At 38.1% G+C, this 27038-nt stretch overlaps 1 protein-coding gene and 1 pseudogene across 3 annotated transcripts in view; one reads left to right on the top strand and one right to left on the bottom strand.

The window, feature by feature from the left end:
• CAV1 (caveolin 1) overlaps positions 1-7736 on the bottom strand; it is a 44640-nt gene extending 36904 nt beyond the window's left edge. The window contains exons 1-2 of one of the 3 annotated variants that reach the window (XM_001364424.4): positions 7603-7736; positions 5761-5925 (exon numbers count right to left, since the gene is read on the bottom strand). In XM_001364424.4, the coding sequence (XP_001364461.1) occupies positions 5761-5925; positions 7603-7632 (195 nt within the window). In that variant the 5' untranslated portion in view covers positions 7633-7736. Of the gene's footprint in view, positions 1-5760; positions 5926-6173; positions 6255-7079; positions 7204-7602 lie in introns of those variants that run through there. The other 2 variants (XM_056799578.1, XM_007504181.3) reach the window with 2 other exon arrangements.
• Positions 7737-10405: 2669 nt separating this feature from the next.
• On the top strand, positions 10406-17034 carry LOC100013739 (cyclin-A2-like; annotated as a pseudogene).
• Positions 17035-27038: the final 10004 nt, after the last annotated feature.

Below are 27038 nucleotides of genomic sequence, written 5' to 3'. Positions count from 1 at the left end.
ATGATTAAATTCATTCCACCCACACAATTCTGATCATGTAGATGTTTGATCATGTGGCCTACTAAAGAAAAATCTAAATGCCTCTGTACTAGATGATTTTTGTCCTTAATAATATAAAATTTTAGGATTCTCAGATTCCATTCCCATGGCAATTATTCTAATTTAGAGTACTACCACTTCTTTCCTCACAATTACCACTAGTCATCTAGCTCATCTATCCGATTTAGATCTCGATCACCTCCAATCCATTTTTGCAGTGTTAAGGAATTAATCTTCTGAAAACACCACCTTCATTATGTCCTTTATATACTAAAAAACATCCCAGGGGTAAGCACTACCTACAAGAAAAGTACAAACTTCTCAAATTGGCATTTCAAGATCTCTAAAATTTGACTAGAATACTAGAAATAATCTCTCATATGAATGACTAAAAATATATTTTAATAGAAATGAATAATGATCTTAGCTAATTATCTCAAAAACAAAATTTAGAATAATTTTCCAGACTTGGATATGAATTCCTATACAAAGAGGTAATTCAGGTTTTCCAAGAAAATTCATTTTTCAGTAAGATGATTTTGGAATGTTTTTCAGGGAAAAAAAGGTTACCATTAAGGGATCTCTTTAGGCAAGTGATAGAATTAAATCATTTTTGGATTACATGGCATAGAAACATATAAAAATATTTTAATCACATTATTATCGCTGAATACTATTCCAAAATGGAAATTATTTAGGCACGGCTTAGGTTCATCTTATTTCCACTCAAGAATCACTATTAACTGAGGAAGAACATATGTAAGTTAAGAAAAGCTGGGATGTGTTGGTAAATGTTTGGCAACTGACTGGAGTGGGAGGGAGTATACGACACACTTTAAAGTGTAATCTTCATGATTAGTAATTTATCTATCACTTGAAATCTAGAAATCAATACAATATACCCAAGGAGCAAATGTTCACATTGAAAATGTAATAATCAGATTTCATATGTTTGGCTATAGCAAATCCTGGATATATCTATAAAGGATATAGCTTTTTAAATAAGTTGAACCTTAAGTCATTTGGTAAATTGGCTACTGACATCTGAGGAACAATCATCCTAAGTAATTCAGTTATTAATTCTTCTGTAGCCTAACTATAATAAATCACCTGGTAAGGGCAGTAAGCCGTCCTTGATGAACACTGCACATTTACCAGTTAATTCTTTTAGACATTATGTATCTGGATAGATTTCTCTTCCATTAGCGTTATCATACCCTAGCAAACTAGCCCAAACCATGAAATAGACACATATTCAAAAGAATGCACTGAAACAAAATTTAATAGATGAATCAGTCCTGGCATAATGTTTATCTAGGTTTCAAGTTTGAGGATGAGTGCTTCCTACACACTAGCGATTCCAGACAGCAAATTTGAAACATACTTTACCACATATGCAACTCACTCACAAGCCAAGATGGAAAAACTCACAGCCCAGAGGATCTCTTCTTGATCTTCAATAATGGGTTGGATCTCTAACATCTCTGTGGCACAGCTGTGGAATGAGCTCACTTTTCATTTACTGGCATGAGTATGGGCTGCTTTTCTGCCTACTGAAGGCTAAATGTACTATGCAGAGCTACCATGAATTAGCTATAGTAAGTGGTTCAGTTCACAGGTATTCCAGGATATATAGTCTAAGGTCATTCCTTTTGCTAAGTTGGAGGTAGGTAAAAATTAAGTGGTTTCTTGGTCAACAACTGCAATTTCTACCTTTTAGAGTCAGTATGTTTCTTGTTCAGACACTTTATAAATGAGTCCAATTTCATTAAAGCAAAACCCTTAATGCTGGTAAGCCTTTTCTTTGGTTTACAGTATTTGAATCAATAGAAAACAGCTACTAAGTTATTGAAAGTTCAACAAAGTTGAGAAATATGTGCCTTGGCATTTGAGTGCAATCAGCATACTCACCTTTGGTCAATTTTTCTACCTACTTCTAAAGTTCAATATTCACATAAAAGTGAACATATGCATCCTTCTTTCTTTGCATGTTGTCTTTCACATAAAACTGAGCTTCTTGATACAGCTATTTTTTGTCTATATCCTCCACATAACGCTCAACAACTTAATGCTCAGCACCTGGCACATAGCAGGCACTTGATACTTATTGACTATCTCTAGAGAAAGTCCATTGTATTTGATTACAGGGTCAACTGGTTCTTGAATTCTTGGCAAACGTGTATAAATTGGTGTCTTAAAAGAATATCCAAGTGACGGCAAACCTTTTAGAGACCAAGTGCCAAACAGCAACCCTCATACCACATGTGATCCCCCTGCCTTACCCTTGACAGAGGAAAGAGGAAGTGTTCCCATTGGGCTGCTGGACAGAAGGGCGTGTGATGGGAGAAATGTCCTCAGATGCACATGGGGCAGGGGAAGGGATTAGCCCCTGCTGCCATGCTCCAGCACATGTGCCATAGATTTGCCAACACAGGAATATTCAAATAAGACAGACCAAGTACGGTAGATAGAGTGCTAGATTCAAATCCTATCTCTGACACTTATTAGCTGTGGTAATAAGTATGAGTATGTTGAATAACCACTATCTACCTAGAGTAACTCCCTAGAGATTATTACACAATCTCAGATAAGTGTTGGTGCTTAGACAATCAATGCTTAGACAGTCATGAAATCACAGAACCATTCCATTTTCTCATCTGTATCAAATATCTGAAGTAAGTTTTAGTGATGAAGTGGAAGAAGGTACCTGGTACCAAGAATTTCACAGATCCTTTCCATAATTGAATACATCTCAAATATTTTAGCCAGTTGTGAAAGCTAGAAAAGCATCAGCTACCAAAATTTCATACGGATTTAAATTCCTTTAATTAGTAGAACGACATAACAGTTTGATTTTCCTTTCTTTTTTGGATAACTCCATCTGAAATTACTATCTAATGAGCAAATACATTTGTTCAATTACTGAAGGAATCAAAGAACCCAATTTTTATGTGAGTGTTTATGCTCAAACATCCAAGTGATTGGGTCCTTGGACTCCAAACTGAGAAATGGATTAGAAAACGAATTTCTTTTTAAAAATAAATTAGTGACGAGTGGGCTTCAGAGTTTTAGTGTGCTTTCTAGACAGCTTAGTTTTGGTTTTGAAAGAACATTCAGTACAAATCCAGTAACTGTGTAACTTTTCACATTTTATCTTCTGGATGTAGAGTTGCTTCCCACTTCCTGGTTAAGTAATCTACCGTTCACAGCAGATTTATTTGACCTGTTTCCATTTGTGTCCATTATTTGTTCTATTTCCATTCCATTTTCCCCTATATTTAATATGATGATTAATAGCATAATGAGTACATGAACTTTAGGTTTTCTAAGACTGGGAGATGTCTATTCTGATGAAGAGACCCCTCATGTTCTAGTGTTAAGGTAACAGGGAAGAGATTGTTCTAGCCTTCCCAATCAAGTTTAAATTGATGGCCTCATGCAAAAATATTTTTAAAGAGTCATTTTTTTAACTTTAAGACCCTATCACTGGAAATTTTCATGGCTATAATGATAACAATCAAAGATGGTGAAGAAGGAATTCATACTATAGGTAATAAGTGGCCTTAAAGGTCTCTTCCATCTCTGATAATCTTGAAAATAAATGGGGATATGGGAAATAGGTCCTCTTCTTTCTTAGACCAACTGTGATCCAGTAGTTAGTTAGTTGCTCAGTAAGTATTTAAATTCCTAGATGCACACACTTAAGTTTCTATTTACTTTCCTGAAGGCATGGGTAGGAAAATTAAGGGATTTGACAAATGAGTAGGATAGTGGATTATTAGTTTACTGCGCTCAGTTAAACCAGCAAATGGGTGAGACTTAGAATCATGAGGCTGGCAAGACCACACATTAACACTTCCTTTTAATTTATTTGGTCTGAGGATCCCTAATACTTGCCCTTTGGAGTTCTGTTTTGTAAACTTCAATTTCCTCTAAGACTGTTATGCTTTTTTTCCATCTATGTTAAGTCTCTTTTCCCAGTGGGATCCTTCTTTCTCTATTTAGTCATGCTGTGTGTGGAGACCCAAATTCCATACAGCCTGGGAGCTCTGACTCATCCTCAGAAAGTTTGGTTGCTCCAGGGATTCCTATTAACAGTGCAAATGAATAGAAAAAATAACCAATGAAGTCCCTCCTTCCTGAATTTTACAGTGTTCTATCTAGCAACTAACTTTCCTATCAAAAGCCAAATAGGGGAGGAAAGCACTTTGTCTTCCTCCTTAAATAATTTGAGATAAATGAATTTGTCTTCTCTTCTATTTATTCAGAATTTAGCAGTTTTAAGTTCTAGAATTTTGTGACTTGCTTTTTGGGTGGTTATTCTGTACTCTGCTCTACCAGGAAAATCTTTAAAAGCTTTCAATTACTATTTCCCCCTTGCCTGCACATCAAGGCAAATAAGTCCAATATGCACATTTTCCTCACATATACAGAATAAAGTGTTCCCCCTTTAAAAATATTATTCATAAATATGAAGAGTTACTGAAATCTTACCCTAACGCCAAAAATTCTTCTGTAAAAAGTCTGGGATGGCATGAAATGGCTTTATTTTGACCAAATTTGCAGTCACAGGATTTTAAAGTAGCTTTAGATTCTAATACCTTGAGACAAGAGGTCTCTTTGGCCTACTTGGTCCCAGAACAGGAGGCCTTTGCCAAAGATTGGGTTAATATAAATGATTTCTCAATCTGAATGGGTTCCAGAAATCCATTCATGTGGCCATATCTACTGACAATGATTAAAGTTTACAATAATAGTAATAAAAATGCTAATGATTGAGTCAGATAAAAGTTCTGACAGCTCACTGATTTTAAAGCAATATTCTAAATGCATAAAAAGGACTAATTTAGGTCCATGTGATCCTGGAACAACTAAGAAATCATAAATGAAGTACTGAATGCTGCAAATTAGAAACTAGTTTCCCCAGTAGAATTGACTAAGACTCATCTTGAGTTCAAATATGATCTCAGACACTTAGTTGCTGTGTGACCCTAGACAAGTCACTTAACCTTTTTTTTTTTTTGCCTTGGTACTGAAAACTACTGAACTATCACCACTAGAGTGTTTAGATTTCTGCACACTTAACGTTTCTTGGACACAGGAACCTCATTCTATGTAACTAAAAATTCATTCAGTCTGACATTTCACTTGAATTTGGACTTGAAGTCCAAAGCACTTTCAGGGGCTCTAATATTTTCAGATATATTTATTTTAATTCAGGATCCTGTCAGTTTTGTGTTTGTATTCACATAGGAATACTTTACAAAGGTCCTCTACGATTACTCAAGGTAGTATTATTCAGCAGAGCTCTTAAAGGCATCTGAGTGGGTGCAAACAGCATTGCCTTAGCTGGAAGCAGCTTGCCTCTCTGCCTTTCCATAGTTAGGGAGCTCAATCATTTGCCTGGAAACAAGTAAACTTTTAAATAGGAATAACAGAGTAAGCAGAAGTTACCTGGCAAAGAAACTTCATTTTCCCAACGGAGGGAAAAAGTCAATTTTTGTCTTTCTCTTGAGCTTTCAGCAGGTTATTCCTTTCAGCCCCTTATCTGAGTGAGGAAGTGGGGACATTATACCTGGGCTAGTGCCCTCATCTGTAAATGCGATATTGAAAGGGTCCTGCCAGAGCACCTCAAAGAGAGGAGTCCCCTCCTTCCCCTCCTTCCACTCTTGTCTCAGAGTTTATCCTTGTCTTCCCTCTCTGGTCCAGCCCGTTCCTTACCTTGACCATATCGTCATTGAGATGCTTGGGGTCTCTGTTGACCAGGTCGATCTCCTTGGTGTGTGCATCGTACATTTGCTTCTCGTTCATTTCGTCGGCCATGGTCTTATTGTTGGGCTTGTAGATATTTCCCTGTTCTCGGATGGGCGCCGAGTAGAGAAGCCCCTAGGGAGGGGGTGATGGTAGGGACGGGGAGGGGGGTGGCAAAGAAATAAAAAGCAGAACAAGACGAGAGGACAAAAGTCAACTTGAGTTTGGGAAAGATCTCAGATTTAAGTAAGAATTATTATTATTATTTAAAGGCGGCTGCAGCAGTTGCAGCAAGAACTGCGACTTGCTCAGAGCAAAGTAAACTTCACGGGAAGACTGGCTTTTTAAAAGGATAGAAAAGACGACACCACACCCCTCCGTACCAGGCAGAGAAGACTGACTCCCACTCTCGCCGCCAGGGGTCATCTGCAAACACAGCTCAGGCGTCCAGCTCCCTAATCTCTCCACTTCTCCCCCCTATCCCTCCCTTTTCTAGCCGTCCCTCCAGCTCCCCCGCCTTTCCTGAGTTTAGCCACCTAGGTCCAGGAGCCTTGGTCCCAGTCCCACGTTAAGGCTCCTTACCTTCTATCGGCTCTTCCTTCTCCCCAGTCTATCATACTGGTAGATCCCTAATCGAAACTTGATGTTTTCTCCGAGAAAGTAGTGTGTTATTCCTCTTCTATTCAAACCTCAGCTCCCCATCAAGCAGTGCACCTGCAGCCCCCTCCCCTGAGAAACCCACCATAATGCTCTCTCCACACCTCTGATATAGTCCTCAAACTAAGGGCTATGCACCTCTGCCCTCTCCCTTAGGCAATGGTGAGAAACTTTCTCCCTCCTCTCCCAGAGGAGACTCAAAATCGAGTCCCAACTAAAGCTCCCCCTCCCCCTATCTCACCTGTCTTCCCCAAATTCCAATAGCCTCTCCGTCTTTTAGCAACAGCGCCCCCTCACCCCTCCACTTTTGCTTGCTTTTATAGGGGCTGCAGCCAGTGTCTTTGAGGAAAATTTGTCCTCCATAAATACAGGTGGGGGCTTTGGCATGGCTGGTTGAGGGTGTGTGAAGGGAATCTCCTCTTTGGAAAAGCCATTCCTAAGAAGTTATTGAGAGGGATCTAGGACTTGGGGAAGAGCAAACATAGCGTGCGCCTACGCCCTAGTTAAGTCTTTCCAGACGCCCGGGCTTAAGTATGTGCTTGCCCAGGGCTGTGGGATAAAGGAGTTACAGCCACAGCTGCCCCTCCCTGCCCACCACGTTCTCAGCATCTCTAGTCTCTCAAGCCTCCTACCTCGGAGCTGTCAGCCGGACAGCTGCTTCGCTGTTTGCATAGTAAAGGAGTGGGGCGTGAGAGGAAAAACCAAACCAAATCAAAAACGTCCAAGGGGGATCTGTCTCTCTCCCCGAAGACTCAAAACTGGGGAAACCCCAAGGCGGGCCCATGTCCTGCCCCCGCCCCACACAACTTCGTTCAGTGGCCTTAATGGTCATTTACCCAAGAAAGCATCCCTCTCCCCAAAAACGACAACAAGCACACCAATCATCCAGGCTCGGTTTTACCCTCTCCCTGCCCCTGATCCTCCTCCCCAGCGCTCCCTGGGTGCCCGCTCCTTAGCAATGGCTAAGTGAGAAGAGTGGTTAGAGGTCAAGTGCGAAATGGGGAAAAGAAAAGAGGTTGGAGTGCTCCTGGGAGCTGGTGGAGATTGCCCAAACAGGCACTCCGAGAGAGGGAGGGAGAGAGATAGGGCAGGAGAGCACCTCGTGCTCAGGGGTTGGGGTTTTACGGAACGCCCCGAAGGTGAAGCAAATCCTACCTCTGAGTCTATGTATTTGCCACCAGACATTCTGCTTTGGGCTTGACGGAGGTTCTGGTGGAGGTTTCCCTGGGTTATAATTTAAAGGAGCTGAGGAAGGAAGATCCTGTATTGTGGGAAGGAAAAAAAAAGGAAAGAAAAAAATCCCGGTGGGGCTGGGGGTGGGGTAGGCTAGGGAGGGGAGGTAGCTAGCTGTGAGTGAGAGAGAGCTGGCTGCAGGCCAGGGGTTTGTTCTGCTCGCTTTTGGCCAGGATGACAGCAGCGCTGGGTCTAGGCACATCCCCAAAGACTGTGGGAGCAGCGGGGAGGGCCCGGGGATGGCGAGGGGTGGGGTGGAGGATGGGAGGAAAGAGCGCGAGCGAGCTTTTTACCCACGTTCTGCTAAGGCAGATATTTTAAACCTGGGGCAACATTTTTCCCAGCCGTGCAGCCACCCGGGCAGTCCAAGAGAGCCTTCTTGAGAAACCAGAATATTTTCCCGGTGCATCACTCCAGTGGGAGGGTGTGAAGTGGAATAGTTTAGTGTAGGGATTCCCAAGCGTGTAGAGCACCTCGGGTCAGTCAAGAGGCTTTAGTGCGTCCTTGACCACGATTCGGCGCCCAAATGCAAGTTACTCCCCCCTCTCCCTGCTCCCCCAGTAACTCTCCTCCCCCAGGAAAAGGCGTTGTTCAGCAGTTTCGCAGGGGAAAGGTGGTGAAGAATGGGTGGAAAATTTTAGTTACATCTCCTAAACTGAAGCAAACGATCGGAGTGTTAGAAAGAGAATGTGTGCTTTCGGTGACATGCGTTTACATATATTTAGCGTAGGCTGGAAACTTGGTAATTCTGTATTTCGTACAGTGAACCAATCCCCACCCGCTCATTTCAAAGAAATGCAAATGTTTAGCTTTTCTTTGCTTTCATTGCTGAGCCTCTGTCTCTGTCTCTCTGTCTCTGTCTCTCTCTCTGTCTCTCCCTATCTCTGTCTCTCTGTCTCTCTCTGTCTCTCTGTCTCTCTCTGTCTCTCTCTCCACACCGGTTGTGCCTTATTTTCACAATGTATTACATTCTTAGTAATCACTAAAATAGTATTAAAATTTGCGACTTTATTGCTGGTGAAGATTTGGAATGAGATGGTTATGATTTAGGACACGGACTGGATCCGTGATTTTGCTGGTCTAGTGAATCCCCTGCTGAGAAAGCAGGTCCATACCTCTCCAATTTTGTGGTCTAAGACAGTGACCTAGACTCAGAGAGTATAAGTGACTTGCTCAGTCAGAGTCAGAGGCTGTTTATTACTTATTGAATAAAATACATTTACTCTATTGAGGGAGATGAGCAAATGGAAGAAGGGCTGTTTGCCCTACCTAATTTATTAAGAAAAGGGAAATCACGTTGTCATTTTATCAGAAATGACATAATGCTGTCCCTCAAATTTGAGCTATTTTTCCCATACTTTGCCATGCTTCAGCATTAAGACTTTTAAGACCCATAAGCAGCAAACATCTGAGAGTTATATAACCAACCAAGAACTAAACTCCATAAACTGGCAATAAGTGTGTGTGCTAAAACATTTAAAGCCATCTTAGGGAAAGGAAAAATGATGAATTTAAATGAAAGAAAAAATTCTCCCGGATACCACCTAAAGAAAGGCACATGTAGTTCAGTTCAGTTCAATATTAATAAATGCCTAGGATGTACCCAGAATGGCCTAAGAGCATAGAATGCTAGATTCAGATAAAAAGATCTGAATTCAAATTATGTTCATAATACTATGTGACCCTGGGCAAGTTGCTTGTCCTTTCATTGACTAAGAACATTGTTTAGGTCTTTACTCCTAAGTTTTAGATGGATTGGGGGTGTTTCACTAATGAATTCATAAGTCATTGAGGATATATGCTCTGCACCTAAACTAGGTTCTGTGGGTATTTTTAAAAGAAATATCACACGTAGTATAGATAATATGTGATTTATATGCTGCCCTCAGGTAGTTTATAATCTATTTGGAAAAATAAAGATATTAAAATGCATGAAATAATGAGTATAATACAAGATGATATGTGATTCAAATAGTAAGTCCTATAGTAATTAATGTAAGCTGGGGAGGGGAGTTGGCCAAAGGGAGTGCCATCCATCATCAGTCCCCTACATCAGGAAAACAAGAAGTCATCTTGGCTCAGGATACTAGGAAAGGTTTCATGGAGAAGTTATTAGAAAGAGGTGTTACTTGATCTAGGCTGAATAATCTCTTAGATGATTCTAATTTTTCCAAATTTTGGGCCTTAGTATCTTCATTTTCTCCTGTGTGGACAAATTGGGTGTTTCTCACATTTATAAGTTGCTCTAAAAGAATCATGTCTAGTTCATATAAATGTTTCATATTAAATTCAATTTATATATTGCTCTCTAATTATTATAGCATTTTTGTAAATTACTATCAGTACTAATAGCACCATTCCCTCACACACATTTTCTGTTAGTTTGTTATTTTAATGGAAAAATGTTGAAACCATTTTCCATCTATTGTTACCCAAACTTCAGCTGTGATGAGTAATCTTGGTTATAAAACATCAACAGGAACATGAAATGAGTCTGTTCCTGCATTCCAATGCAGGAACTTGGCTTTCTGGGAGGGCCTCTTAGTGAATGCTTAACTAGTACAAAACTGAAGAATAATAACCTGGCTGGGGAAGCCCATGCAAAAAAAAACAAAACAAAACAAAAAAAACCTCATAAATACCCAAGCCAAGAAATCATAATGATCAGTGAAATGTTGTCAATGCCAGATGAATTACAAATGAGTTGAACACTGAACCAATGAACATGTCCCAACAAGAAGTTGAAGGTGAGTATAAACTACAAAAGACAAGCCTTATTTTCCTTATAATTAGAACTTTTGCTAAATAATTCTGACCTTTTAGGAGAAAGGAGATCATGACAAAGAATGCTTATGACTGTAGAGCATGACCATATTTGATGAATTATAAAAGTTATAGAGCCAGAGTTTTCTTGGAAACCCACAAGCATAACTTTAGGCATTTTTCAGTTACTGAATAATGAATAGATGGCAACTAATTTGTAAAGGAGATCCAGCTTTGCTTTTAATAAGCAGTAGCAATATAGATTAGGGATCAGAGGTCATAAGATTTTAGAATTTGAAGATACTTTAAAAATCATCTAATCCTACTCTCTTGTTATACAGATGAGAAAACTGAGGTTAATATCCCATCTTTGAAGAATACAAATGGGCACTCTAGTTTTACAGAATTGTCTTTTGAACACATTTTAAGGGACACAAAATCACAACCATTAAGTGTCAGAGGTAGAATTTAGACTCAAGTCTTTCTGACTTTGAGACCAACTTTCTATTCACTATGTCATGCCACCTTTGTTATTATTATTTTTAAAAATTAACATTTATAAATGGCTATTAAAGGGGTGAGGCATTTTGAGTACATTTGCTAAATGTAGTTATGTAGATTTATTTATTTATTTTGCATAGTGGAGCCTGTCAGATTTAGGCCAAGTCGTGCAGTTGCCTTACTGTGGAACACTCTCAGTTCCCCAAGCAACATTCTTATCAATAGTTCTTTCCTATCTCCCTTTCCCCCTCCATACTCAATACAGGTTTCTAGTCTTTTATCTAGGATCAATTAAAAGTTGCCAAAGTGTTCACTGAAAATGAAAGTGTTAGCAGAAATCTTAAAGAATGACCACTCCCAGAAACGTTTGCATTTTAAAGGAGATAATAAATTGGGAAAGGGTTGTAGGCAAACCTATTTTGGACCTAACATTTAACTGATCAAAAGTCAGAAAGTATTTTCCTGAGGAATCCCCTCCTATGCTACTGAGAGAGCTACTTAATATCATAGTGACTTCTGGGGATCCAGTTGCCTCCCACCCTCCATATCTCTGTCCACAAAGGAAAAAAGTCAGTCATATATCCTTCTTTCAATCTTGCCTCTCACATACTCTCAGCCAACTCTCTAAGGGAGTGGATACAAAGTTGGAAATGAAAATCTTGGCACCCCACCTCTTTAAATTTGTTGGATTACAAAATAATAACACATTTACATAATAATTTAAGGTCTTTAAAGCACTTTCTTAACAATAGCAGATACTGATAGTATCGTTAACCACATTTCTTTTTTTAAAAAAATCCTTACATTCCACTTTAGAATCAATACTGTGTATTGGTTACAAGGCAAAAAAATGGTAAGAGCTAGGTAGTGGGGTTAAGTGACTTATCCAGGGTCACACAGTGAGGTAGTATCTGAAGCTAGACTTGAACCCAGGACCTGCCATCTCTGGGCTGGCTCTCAATCCCCTGAACCACTCAGCTGCCCCCCCCCTCCCATTAACCTCATTTCACAGATGAGGAAACTGTTCTTCTGAAAAATTAAATGAGAAAAACAAATTGGTGGCAGAAGATTTGTCAGGAATATTGGCTTTGGAGTTAGGAAGACCTGTGTTCAAATTCTGTCTCTGATATTTGTAAGTTTTATGAGCATCATCAGTCATTTAACCTCTGTAGATTTCACTTTTGTAACCAATGAAATAAAAGGGTAAGACTAAATATTCTCTCAAGGATCTTCTGGCCCTAAATGTATGATCCTAGCTATGATTCTCTGAGTTATTCATAGTCTAATACCTAGTCAAGAAATATCTGAAAAGGCCTTGAAACCCTAGGTACTGAGATTCTAGGTCTAGCACCCTCTTCTGCTGTGCTGATTCTTTGAAGACAAGTAAAATCTATTTCTGAGATAAATTTCAGAATATTAAGCTATAGTCTGAACTTCTTAAAATGAGGATCATTCAGAATTGCTATAGATGAAAAAGAACAGATCAAAACAAAAAGGCTTTCACAGTAATCAAGATTCAGAATTCTTAGTCAATAAACAAGTTGGAGTTGTCCAACTGGCTCCTCATGTCTCTCCTATCTTAAAAAAAATCAGCCTTAGATAATGTGTTCACTTCATTGAGAATTCAGCTTTCTGAAGTTCTTTATCTAATTCTATTGTCTCCAATTTTCTTAACTATTAACTTCTTAACTTCCACTTAACTTCTTAACTTCCACCCTCCTCATTCTGGTTTCCATTCTTGACACTTTACAAAAACTCTGACTGATCTCCATAGGGATTCTCTTTGAGCCTTTTCTTCAAGAGGTTCCTGTTACATATTCAGGACCTGCCTTTCTCTTTGTCCTTTTCCATCAGTTTCTTCTTTTTTTCTTCCTTTTACTTGTCACGTGTGTGAAAATGAGTTATATATCATCTAACCATTCCTTCCAAGCTGTTTTGCTAGAATATCTGCTTGGCTCTTTTACCATCATGTCAGTCTCAAGGCAATAAAGATTAAATGGATTACTTGGTACCTGGAATCTTTCTGTTATACATTTCTAATCCCTCCGATATGTAACCATAATCTCTTCAGCATGCAATTTCCAACAAAATTCCCTCAACTACTTTTTCCCATTTTCAAACTGAAGTAAAATCCTTCTATGTTTTCTTCCAAAAAATCATTAAACATGTTCTTTTTCTTTCTCACCTCAAAACTTTGTCCTGGAGCAGCTAGGTGGCTCAGTCGATAAAGAGCTGGGCCTGAGGACAAGAGGTTCTGCATTCAAATCTGGCCTCAGACACATCCTAGATGTGGGACCTTGGGCAAGTTACTTAAACCCTATTGCCTAGTGTGAAGATTGGATTTAGCTATCTCCTGATTGTAACAATGGAGATACTTAGCTCTTCCTTTATAGTGAAGCTAGAATGTAATCCACAAAAAGGTGATAACTTAGTATTTAAGTAGATCTGCCCATTTTAACCACAAAAAGAGGGGTGTTAAGTAACCCAGAAAGATATAATCTACCCAGAGAAGGTGAAAACTAAAGAATTGGCAGTCCTAGAGAAAAGTGTCTGCTGTGATTGGTAGATGTGAAAATTTAGGAGAGGTGACACAAGAGCAATGATCTTTAAAAAGAGGATGTAAAGGTCATAAGGGGACAATCAGAGATTTGGAGATTTGGGCGTTCGGGCACTGACTCAGAGGAGAGACTGGAATACAGACATTCAGACTTCTTTTTAGACAGTCACTGTTGGTGAGTGAAAGGCTGACTTACTGGACTTGCTTTTCTCTTCCCCTGGCTGGGGCTTAGAAATTCTAAATGGTATAAGAAGCAGCCAGAGTTTTCTCTCTCATACCTTAATATCTTCCTTCAATTGTAAATATTGCAAATAAACTACCACAAATTCTATTTACTTTAGTAATTCATTTTGGGATTTAGAAATTAAATCCCTGCTGACCACCTAATAATATATTTCAGTCTCAACCACAATTAAATTTAACAATTTTTGGCTGACCACATTGGTTGTGATGAAATACCCTCAATCTGCTTAACTTTACTAAAGTTTTTCTTTACTGTGACTATCCCTAAGTTAGCTTTTAATCGCTTATTTTGATCAGCTGTAGAAGGTAAGTTCAATTTTTTTTTCCTTTCTCCTTAAATTAGATAGAATACAGCTGTTTTAATCTTAGCAACAGGGCCCTAAAGTCCTAGCTGGGAGAGCTGTTTCTAAATCTCTCTTGCCTTAGGGAACAAAAAAACCCAATTAACCAATCCTCACTGGCAATACTAACCGACTGAAGTGTTAACTAGCTGTGAGAAAAACCTAGAAAAGTAGCCCTGCTAGAGAGAGTGATTTTATTACATTTTAGTCTTGTCTTGTTCTGACCTTTTCACACAAAAGATTTAATTGGATTGAAACTTTAAAAAGGACCACACACAAAAAACACCTAAAAAAATGTGGTTCAGCCAGCACACAACTTAATTAACAACTGGATTTCAGTAAAATGACAAAAAATGGACAAACATTGTTCTTCGTCTATTTCATAATCCCAGAGAAATTATTGAAATGCCTATACTTCACACTGCTTCTGGTTGGTATTTTAATTTTTGGAGCTGTAATATTGTATTTATTTTTCTCTAAGAGAAAACTGGAAAATGCCATACATAAGCTAGAGAATCAGAGAGGAGAATTATGTCAGTCTTCCCTTGAAAATCCCATTTCCTGGTTAAATCCACCACTGTTACTTTTACTACTCAACAAAATGCAGAACAAAAAGCTCAAATTGAGTTTAAAGAGGAACATTTGGGGAAGATCATAGCTTTTATAAAAAACAATGAAATGGCTCCTCCTTTACAAACCATCCCCTCCCACACACAACTTATGACTACCCAACCCATTCCTCCCTCCCCCATCATCCTAAATTCACACCCTGCCCATTCCTCCTGCCCCAACCTCTCTGCATCCTTTCCCCCAGCTACTGCCCCTTCTTCCTCTGCCATTCCTTCCCACCCTGCCCAATTCATTTCCCATACTGCTCCTACCTCTCATCCTTATGGAACTATGGGACAACAACCCCTCCCCCTCAGCATGCCCAACCCATCCCTTTCTCATACCTACCCCATTGAGAATTGAGCAAGAAGCCTAGAGGCAGAAACAGGAGAAAATTCAGATAGAAGTTTATTCCCTTTAAGGGAAATTCCAACTTTTAATAAAAATGGGAACTTGGTAACTATAAGACAACCTTTCAGGCCTGATGATTTAAATAAATTCAAGGAAGACCTTCCTTCATTTGAGGAAGAGCCAATATTAATTATAAAAAGATTGGAGAACATATTCAAAACTTTTGACCCCACTTGGATAAATGTAGAAAATTTATTAGAAAAATTTCTGACAGAGATAAAAATAAGGTCATCTCTTTGGCTAATCAGAAGCGAGGTAAGAGAGGAAATTATTGGCCAACTAAAGATCCACATTGGAACCCCAAGGTTGAACCAGATTATATAAAACTAAACCAGGCCAGAGAAGCATTATTGACAGCCATGAGAACATGCTCCAATAGATCAGATTTGTGGTCTAAATTTGAAAGCACCAAACAAGAAATAGATGAGACTCCATCTCAGTTTATGGACAGACTTATTGATGTGGGAAACATATATATGGACTTTGATCTATCCAAAGAAAGAGACATTAGACAAATATGTAGACAATTTGTTAAGAATTGTTGTTCAGTGGTAAAAGAATACTTTAAAACTAGCTGCCCAAACTGGGACTCTATGGACCTTGAAGAATTGAGGAGAGTAGCAGTCTATGTTTATAAGGGCCATATAAAACAATGTGAGGAAAACAGTAAATCAGTGGAAGACTTACAGAAAGAAATTGAAATGTTTTTTAAAAAAAAACCTGGAAAATCATGGAAAAATAGATAAATCAATAACATGCCTTTACTGTGGAAAAATAGGACATGTAATGATGATCTGTAGGAACTGGCTATGGGAAAAAGAAATAATAACAACTTTAGAAATAATAACTATAGAAATTACTATGATGATGATAAAAGAAATCACAACTTTAGAACTAATAGAAATAACTATAATGATTATAGGAATCAAATGGATGAACCGTATGGCGAGAATGAGAATGAGAAGGAATTTCTTAGCTCTAAAAAGGTACAATATGAGGACAATATATTGGATTTCAATTTAGCTGTATCACTACCAGCGACAAGCAAATGTTTGAGGCCCTATGATCAAACAATGGATGTTAGTTTGGAAGCCTCTCTTCCTTTGTAAATGTCCATGAAACTTAAAGCTCCCCTCAAACTACCAAGTATCATGGAAGTCTCTGACTATGCAGAAGACACATATGAGGGAAATGAAGGTTAAATATAAACTGAATGTGGATTACATGAAGAATCAGCCAGGCATCATTGACAACTTGAGGGTTCTCTTATTGAACTGGCTTGTGGTAGCAGGGCAATTACTCAGGCTCCAAAATGAGACTCTCCAGTGGGCTGTGAACTGTTTAGATAGATACCTCTCCTTAGAGCCAGTGTCACATGAGATACTTCAGGTGGTTGGCATTGCTGCCTTGCACCTTGCCACAAAGTTTGAAGAAACCTACCCACTCAGAATAGTAGAGCTTATTTACCTCATACTTGGCCAATACACTAAAAATCAGATCTCAGGAATGGAGCACAGGATGCTGCAAGTGCTTGCTTTTGACCTTTTGATACCAACAATCAATCAGTTTCTCTCTCAGTATTTCCTTCATTAACAGCAGCACAGTTCTGAAGTGGAAAGTTTAGCAATGTTTCTGGGAGAGTTGTGTTTAGTTGATACGGACCCTTATCTGAAATATCTCCCATCAGTTATGGCAGGAGCTGCATTTCATCTAGCACTCTACACAGTCACTGGGAAGAGCTGGCCTGAGTCATTGGTCCAGAAAACAGGATATACCTTGGAAAATCTTAAGCCATGTCTCATGGTGCTTCATCAGACCTACCTCAGAGCATCACAGCATGCTCTACAGCCTATACCAGAAAAATACAGAAAGGTAATGTACCATGGTGTATCACTCATCAAACCTCCAGAGACACTAAACATAGAGTGAGCAAAAGACTCAGAGCTGAAACTCCAATAGAAGCCTTGCTGTTCAATTTTTATTATGGGCCCCAGTTTCTTCACAAAGAATCACTTTAGCTGAAGCATAGTAGATTTTTTTTTCATCCTTTTACGTTTCTGTATGTATATTACCCTGTTTTAAATGTATTTTTTTTGTTAGACAACATATAGTGGGATTCTGGCTTTTAGTCCATTCTGCTATTTTCTTCCATTTTATGGGGGTTTTATCTTGTTCACATTTACAGTTATGATTACTAATTATGTTGTTTCTCTCCATTTTATTTTTTCCATTTATCCTTCTGTTCTCCTTTCATTCTTTTCCTGTTCAAAAATGCAGTATTTCTGTTTCTGACTACTGCCCGCCCTAGTTCACCCTCCCTTTTGTTTATCCAAGGGTAAAAAATATGGAAATAGGATATTATACAATAACACATACACAACTTATATCATATTATACCTGCCATCTTGTGAAAGGAGAAGGAGTGGGAGAGGAAAATAACATGGATGGATAAATGTCAGAAATAAATTATTAAAAAGTGTATCAATGCCACAGGCAAAGTCCATCCTTGCTCATGACTCCAGGGTTTCCCATCAGGTGGCAAATGATCAGTCAAAATAAATAACAAATGGAAGACAGCTTAATCATTATGGCTATGGGACTGCTTTGCATCTGACAGCTGCTCCATCATTCCCATGCCTGGCTTTTATTTTTATACCCATTTTCTTGGCATGCAGATTACATTACCTAACATACATGTTCAAAGAGATATAATTGGAAAAGTGATACATTAACTTTTAACAAATCACTTGATTAACATTCTATATTTTTGTATTGTGATTAAAGACAGAATAAAGTTTGCACACAAGATAAATGATTTCATCACAGGTTGGCTTAATTTTCTCATTACCCTATGTGTATGGGGTGCTCAGGGAGGAGTAGTATCTCTGGTATGGAGGGCTTGTCGTGCCCTCCTAGGGCAGCTCTCCAGCCTCTGACCCCCACCTGACACCCAGCTCTCACTTGTGGCTCCTAGTAGCTGCTAGCATGCGGCAGCGACCACACTCCGGGCAACGGCTTCAACAGGCCGGCTAAACCTTGTGAGGGTAGCCATTGGGTCATCAACCCCTGGTGAACCAGGGCTTTGCTCACCCAGCATGTGAAGACTACTTCGGCGGAACAGGCGGAAGAAACCAATAAGAAGGTTTAACGGCTGAGAGGGCGATGCAGTAAAGCACTGTGGAGTGCTTAGGGCGTGTTAGAGCACAAAAGACAACACGGCCATCCAATGCAGCTGAGGAAGTCTCCAGGTGTAACGACTTTTCGTGCCACTGGACCCAGGCTTCCAACGTCAAGAGAGTGGGACTGTCTCTGTGCATTGACTTTTCCACTTAAATCTCCTTCAAACACAAGTGTCTTTGTGCATACTCATCTACATCACAGATGAAAGTGCACAAGACAATCGTCATCCTTGGTTACCGAGAGACTACTACTATTACCCTATGAGAAGTTTTGAGTTTAGTAACAATCAAGGAACATTACTTATTGCTTTTAATAAAATGGAATAATTAATCAGCAGTTCTTAAAAGACAATTCAACAATCATATCATTGAGGTTGAGGGATACTGGGAACATAATTCAAATTTAGACTGGTGGCTTCTAGAGATTTCCTGAGTTACTGATTTGTGTAATCGAGTCACTGGGGCATACTGAAGCTTGATGTACTTATTGTAAGGGCCTCTATGATTGATTTATGTGCTGGCTTCATGAGAATAGGTTTCTATGAGTGGGGAAGTTTTTGGGCTTGACCTGTAGCTGCGGTTTTGCTGGGAATTATGTACCTAAATAAAAGTAAAACCATGATAGTCTTCCCCCCCACCCCCATTTAAACATTATTTTATTTGGTCATTTTCAAACATTATTCATTGAAAACAAAGATCAATTTCTTTTCCTCAGCCCCCCCCCCCCCAAAGCCAACGTGCAATTACACTGGGTGTCACATGTGTCCTTGATCCAAACCCATTTCCATGTTGTTGGTATCTGCATTAAGGTGTTCATTTATAGTCTCTTTTCAATCTTATGCCCTCAACCCCTGTAGACAAGCAGTTGCCTTTCCTTGGTGTTTTTACTCCCACAGTTTGTCCTCTGCTTGTGGATAGTGTTTTTTTTTTTCATAGATCCCTACAGATTGTTCAGAGACATTGCATTGACACTAGTGGAGAAGTCCATTATGTTTGATTGAACCACAGTGTATCAGTCTATGTGTACAATGTTCTCCTGGTTCTGCTCCTCTCACTCTGCATCACTTCCTGGAGGTTGTTCCAGTCTCTATGGAATTCCTCCACTTTATTATTCCTTTTAGCACAATAGTATTCCATCATCAACATATACCACAGTTTGCTCAGCCATCCCCCAATTGAAGGGCATCCCTTCATTTTCCAGTTTTTTACCACCACAAAGAGTGCAGCTATGAATATTCTTGTACAAGTCTTTTTCCTTATTATCTCTTTGGGGTACAAACCCAGCAGTGCTATGGCTGGATCAAAGGGCAAACAGTCTTTTATTGCCCTTTGGGCATAGTTCCAAATTACCGTCCAGAATGTTTGGATCAATTCACACCTCCACCAGCAATGAATTAATGTCCCGACTTTGCCACAGCCCCTCCAGCATTCATTACTTTCCTTTGCTGTTATGTTAGCCAATCTGCTAGGTATGAGGTGATACCTCAGAGTTGTTTTGATTTGCATCTCTCTGATTATAAGAGATTTAGAACACTTTTTCATGTGCTTATTAATAGTTTTGATTTCTTTATCTGAAAACTGCCTATTCATGTCCCTTGTCCATTTTTCAATTGGAGAATGGCTTGATTTTTTGTACAACTGGTTTAGCTCTTTGTAAATTTGAGTAATTAGACCTTTGTCAGAGATTTTTGCAATGAAGATTGTTTCCTAATTTGTTGCTTCCCTTCTGATTTTAGTTACATTGGTTTTGTTTGTACAAAAACTTTTTAATTTGATGTAGTCACAATTATTTATTTTACATTTTGTGACTCTTTCTAAGTCTTGCTTGGTTTTAAAATCTTTCCCTTCCCAAAGGTCTGACATGTATACTATTCTGTGTTCACCTAATTTACTTATAGTTATGATAGTCTTTTTGAGATTGGGTTTAAGGGTCTGATCTTTTGGTGATGTTTTAGACAATTAGGGTACAGGTGTTTTGCTCTTACATTATTTTTTTTTGAGATTAGAGGGAATAATAATCTTGTCAATTCATAGGTAAGGGGCATTGATGAAAGAGGTCATGTAAAGGGGATAGAGTAGGCAATCACATCTCGCCAAGGATCACTCTGTGGTCTCCTCAGCTACCACGCATGACTCTGTCAAGGTGTCATGGTCTGATGGCTCCCAGCATATAGCCCTCCCCCCCTTTTTTAAAATTTTTGAGCTGAAGAGACTTCAGTTCGATTTGGACTTGCCTAATGGTGGACCCTAGGTATCGGATGAGGACTGGAAAGCAAAAAAGAATGAGAAAAAATAATATAAGAGCAAATCCACAAGCAATAAAGGTGTGGGTCAAATCACTGTTGGAGATAAGGGAAGAGATGCTATCATAAAAAGAATTGGATGCAATGAGTGCAATGATATCCCAAACAAGGATTGCAATGAAGGGTTTAGGATGGTTTAAACTGTTTGAAATTAATTGTAGGGCATAAATGCCTGGACCATCATACCAGTCAATAGTCATATTAACAGGAAGCATAATAAAACATAGAGTAGGCAATCACATCTCGCCAAGGATTACTCTGTGGTCTCCTCAGCTACCACGCATGAATCTAGGGTGGTTATTTAACAACAAATACAATGATAGCAGGAATGGAGGGATTAAGACAATTTGTTAAAATATATGCCAAGAATTTCTATAAGTCATGGGGGAAACACGTTGTACAATCAATGTACAGGCTTGAATGGGTTTGGAACTTTTCTTGTCACTAGGGTGCAGTGATACAGAAGGGGGAGAGAGAAGCAATGAATCTCCACAAAGAAAAATGAGTAATGGGAGATGAGGGGCTTTCAATGGCAGAAATACCAGGGGGTACAGATAAAATAGCTAGCATGGCAAGAATTAAGGTGGCAGTGCAATCAGGAGGTATAAATTGTTGCTTGCCCATTCTTTGTTTTGCTTGGGCTGCAAGTGTCCCAATTTGTCCCCAAGTTGGTAGAGCATCTTGTTGTTTTAGCACAGTCTCTATATCTGCATTGTCCCAGACTTATTGTTGGGATGGGAATCATGGCAGGAACGGGTGAATTCTTCTGGAATCCAAGTGTGTATGGGAGTTCCTGGGGGGAAAACACAAACAGATCCTTGCCCCCAAAAGAGCGCTGGGACTACCAATGATTAATAATGATACTTTTCCAATTGACCTTTTTGTCTCTCTCTCTTTTTTTAAAGATTAATTTGAAATTAGCAAGAGCTTTCGATGTATTGGGCCATTATCTGTTTTGAAGATTTGGGAGATACAGAGAGCATACTGCTTCAGTAGTATGGGTAGAAGTAAAAATTGGATTAGAAAAGGTATCCAATGATAAACAGATGGGCAGGATTTAACATCTATTCCAAATAGCAATTAGTAATATTGATGAAACTTTAACTGAATTTTCTTTTCTTTTCATCTTCATGGATCTTGTTTGTCTGGACTCACTGATCTATGTGGTCCATGTTGCTTTGGATATGTCCTTTTATTAAGAAAAATTTTGGTAGAACTAACATATTGTGAAATAAATTATTTCACTTCAGGAGGTATAAAAATTCCTGAGGTCCTAACCTTTTATTTAAGAATTTTCATTATCTTTCCCTTATAAATAACTAAATTATATTTGTAACATTTAATTGTAGGCCAATCAGAATCTCAGTAATGCAAAGGAAAAGATTTTGTTTAAAATTATACATGCATAGACTAAGCAGCAAAATCAATAAAAGCAAGGTAAAATGGATGTGGTTATTTTGTTATTTTGTTATTTTTTTATAGAACAAGATTTCTACCCATAATAAAAAAATACTCCAATTCCAATCATTATCATAATTTGGTTGCTTGCATGTTTATATAACCTAGAAATTGTTAAAATATTTACCTCAAATAGGTATAAGGTTCACACTAACTTTGTTGCATAGAAGTTTTATTTATGTGCATGTCACTATAGTGATGAAAAACTATCCTATCCTATCTTAAAGTCTATGGCTCCCAGCATATCAAGATGTTATCTGGAAAAACGCATACCCCAAAAGCTTTATACTACAGAAACCTGCCATTTATTGATAAATATTATGGGACTGTGATTAATGATTATATCTGATTCTATGGGATTAAAAAAAAAACGAGCATAGACTTTATCTACGTAGTGCTAAAAAGCACAGCTTTAACCTGAAAAGTGCCAAAAGAGCACACAGGTAAAAAAAAAACCAATCCATGTGGGATTGATGAACTTCTATGCCAATATGAAAGGGCTTGAACCTAGTGTGAGACTCAAGGTTGCAGCACTTGACATATGTTAAGATGCAGGACTCCTTGAATCACTCTCCTTATAAATTACTTTCTATGAAAGTACCTAACAATTGGCTATTCTGGCTCCCCTATCCCTGAGAAATGATGAAATATCAGACCAGGAAATGATATTTCCCTTTTTACCCAAAATTCTAGTCTTTTTTCTCTCTTATATTATGGCAACTTCCTGTAGTCCTGACTTATAATGGGTAAATACAATATTGCTATATTCTTTCCTACAGACTTGTGGGATAAAAATTTACTTTAATTGGACCCTAATAACTAGGGCCCTTTATGAATTTATCCTTTTTTAATTCAGAATTTTTATATACATAATTCTTGATATTTTGATTTGGAATTTTGAGTTTTTTATTTCTCTCAAAAGCTTAATTTTTCCTCTATTTTTCTTTTATGTTTTTGGTTTATTTCTTTTTTTAAAATTGACTCATACACCAATAACTTAACTCAAATACCAACCACTTTGAACTGATCCTGTTGATAAACACCCTCTTCAGGGGGGATTGTATTGTATTTTTATAAAAAATCCAATATTTAAAATTTCATTTGAGAAGACTTTCAGGAAAAGAAGTTAGCTAACTCCTTGAACATAGAAGAATGAACTCTTTGAAAAAAGATGCTTGCAAAAACCTATACTGCATCAAGAAGATCCAAAATGAACTTTTGGGTGAAATCTATTGAACAAAAGGGGATTGAACATTTATTGTAAATGTACACTTTTATGCCAAAGGGGACTGCCCCCTAATTTAGCTTTTTGTCAATGCGCCTAGCAAAATATTAGTTTTGCTTTCTCTCTTTTCTATTTATCTATAACTATTGTAACTTCCTCTTAGAAATTGAAATATTGTATACATCTTTAGTTAGAAGTGTTTTCGGGCTGCAAGATGACTAAGTTAAATGATCAATGGAGAGACTAGTCTCCCAATGATCATAAGAGGGGATTGTGAAGATTGGATTTAGCTATCTCCTGATTGTAACAATGAAGATACTTAGCTCTTCCTTTATAGTGAAGCTAGAATTGCAATCCACAAAAAGGTGATAACTTAATATTTAAGTAGATCTGCCCATTTTAACCACAAAAAGAGGGGTGTTAAGTAACCCAGAAAGATATAATCTAACCAGAGAAGGTGAGAACTAAAGAATAGGCAGTCCTGGAGAAAAGTGTCTGCTGTGATTGGTAGACATGAAAATTTAGGAGAGGTGACACAAGAGAAAAAGATCTTTAAAAAGAGGATGTAAAGGCCAGAAGGGGACATTCCAATATTCAGAGATTCAGAGATTTTGGCATTTGGGCACTGACTCGGAGGAATGACTGGAAGACAGACACCCAGACTTCTTTTTAGATTGCCACTGTTGGTGAGTGAAAGGCTGACTTAGTGGACTTGCTTTTCTCTTCCCCTGGCTGGGGTTTAGAAATCCTAACTGATATAGTGACCCCGACTTTCTGGAGGTGTAAAGCCTCCAGGTAAGGCCCATCTTCTTGAGATTCTCTTCCCCTGGCTGGGACTTAGAAATCCTTACTAGTATAAGAAGAAGCCAGAGTTTTCTCTCTCTCTCTCTCTCTCTCTCTCTCTCTCTCTCTCTCTCTCTCTCTCTCTCTCTCTCTCTCTCTCTCTCTCTCTTTCTCTCTCTCTCATTCCTTAATATCTTCCTTCTATTATAAACATTGTAAATAAACGACCATAAATTCCATTAACTTTAGTAATTTATTTTGGGACTTAGAAATTAAATCTCTGGTGACCACACAATTAATATATTTCAGAGTACAACCACAAATAAATTTAACACTAGCCTTTACCTCTTTCTTTGTCTTAGAATTGATATTAATTCTAAGACAAAAACTTAGTGTTTAAACAAACAAAAAAATGTTTTCTGCTTTTAAAATTCTGAACTTCCATCAGCATACTCCAAAATTCAAACAGGAGAATGATTTCAGATATAATTGACTTGTAGATTTGTAAGTACTAGTTTCTTTTAAAATTTCCAGCAACTCCTTACTTCTGTTCTCAGTGATCAAAACAATGTTCATTGGCTGGGGAGAGGAGATGAGAGGAAAAGGAAATAGTAATTTTTTCTGGTCCTCAATGTCCATATCTGTAAAATTTTGAAATTGACAACTTTTATAATCCTTTTTAGCTCTAAATCCTATGACATGATTTAATGGGCAATTATGTTATCAAATGTATATGTCTTATTATTTTGTTTTCTTTAAATTAGTAGAAGAGAGAATTGGATTGTTGGTTTCCAGAAAAGATGCATTTTTAAAACAATATTTGAAGCATCTCATTAAAACTTTCCAATAAGAAAAATAGCTTATAAAACAATAGCCAATTAAGTAACAACACAGGTCTAGCAACCTACTTGACTGACTTATTTTTTTTTCCTTATTGAATTTACATGATTTAAACCAAAAAAAGAATTGATGGCCAGTTTAATGCTAAATGGAAAAACGCACAGCCCATATATAACAACATTTAACACAGTACATGAAGCATAATAAGTACTTAATAGATGTGTGTTGATTGATTGATAAAATAGAAAACACAATTAAATATTAGTGTCTCCAGGATATTAGAGTTTTAAAACTATCCATATTTGTAAGCTAGTTTATACTATATACCACAGTTGACTTCTATCTCTACTTCACTTAGAAGAATTTACCTTCAACAACCAATATGGAAGCATGTTGTGCACAACAATAAAAATAAATAAATAACAGATGAATTTACTCTCAGTGGGCTTTTTCTCAACTCATTAAAAATTCTAATAAATAGGTGGTTTGGCAAAAAACAAAAGAAAAACAAAGCTAAGCATGTAGCGAAAACTTTTCTGTTATAGGAAAGACTCTCTCATTAGATCTTGCGACTATAGAGCCTTAGAATCCAAGGATTCTAATGATCTTGAAAGGTCATTCCTTTGCCTTAAGAAAAGTCTGGCCTAAATTATTTAAGAGATAACAGTCTATGTTTCTGAAAGCCTTTAAGACAGAAGAGTCACCGTCTTCTCAGGAACCTTGTGCACCCTTAGCCATCTGGAACTCTCAGGATATAAGTCACTTTGCACAGACTGGTAAGGGTCTATCCTTAAAATATTATCACTTAAAAAATTTTTAAACCCTTACCTTCTGCCTTAGGATCAATATTATGTATTGATTCCAAGGCAGAAGAGTGGTAAGGGCTAGGGAATGGGGGTCAAGTGACTTGCCCAGGGTCACACAGCTGGGAAGTGTCTGAGGCCAGATTTGAACCTAGGACCTCCCTTCTCTGGGCCTGGCTCTCAATCTACTGAGCTACCCAGCTGACCCCATAACATTAAATTTTAAATGGCTTCTTATGGAATTCTCTTTAAAGCTTGAATCATGAATATAATGTGACACAATATGACATACACAGACCTTAACTGGACTATATCTGACATGATTTAACTTTTTCATGATTACTGAGAGTCATTATTTTGTACATCAATTATTTGGATGTGCTTATATAGCTATAGTGATGCTGTATACTATATGAATATACTAAATAACAAGAGCTGCTAAAACAGTAGTATCTTCTACCTTTTCAAAAATTTTGTTGGGGTGTTTAGGGTATGGCTCACTATTAAATTTGTAAACTCTGCATCATTAAGCAGAAGAAAAAAGATGGTACTTTTGTAGACATAAAATCAGGCCACACTTTCCCCCAGTTCTCTTTAGTATTTGTCTTTGAACAAGGTCAAGAAACAAAAAAGATGAAAATGTTATTGTTATAGGTCTACATATGTAGTGCCATCATGATTTCTCTCTCTCTCTCTCTCTCCCTCCCTCCTCTCTCTCTCTCTCTCTCTCTCTCTCTCTCTCTCTCTCTCTCTCTCTCTCTCTCTGTCTGTCTCTCTCTCTCTCTGTGTCTCTGTCTGTCTGTCTGTCTGTCTGTCTGTCTCTCCCTCTCTCCCTCCCTCTCTCTCTCTCTCTCTCTCTCTCTCTCTCTCTCTCTCTCTCTCTCTGTCTCTGTCTCTCTCTCTGTGTCTCTGTCTGTCTGTCTGTCTGTCTGTCCCTCCCTCTCTCTCTCTCTCTCTCTCTCTCTCTCTCTCTCTCTCTCTCTCTCTGTCTCTGTCTCTCTCTGTGTCTCTGTCTGTCTTTCTGTCTGTCTGTCTCTCTCTCTGTCTCTTTCAGTTTTCCAGAACTTAAACCAGTTTAAAAAATACACTACAGTTTACTTCCATCTCTACTCCATTTATAGTCATTTGTGTTATATGAATAACCTAGTGAAATTGCTTATCAGCTCTGGGAGTGGGGGAGGGAAAAGAGGAGGGCAACAACAAGAATCATGTTAAACATAGGAAAAAAATTTTTTAAAATCATAATCATTTACTTTTAGTAGGTTTTTTTCTCAACTCATTCTAAAAGAATCCTTCTAATAAATAGGTAGGTTGTTTAAAAAAGAAGCCCAATAACTTTAAA

This window comes from Monodelphis domestica, chromosome 5, assembly GCF_027887165.1.
Source record: "Monodelphis domestica isolate mMonDom1 chromosome 5, mMonDom1.pri, whole genome shotgun sequence".
NCBI classification, from domain to species: Eukaryota; Metazoa; Chordata; class Mammalia; order Didelphimorphia; family Didelphidae; genus Monodelphis; species Monodelphis domestica.
This window is presented reverse-complemented; position numbering and strand designations above follow the sequence as displayed.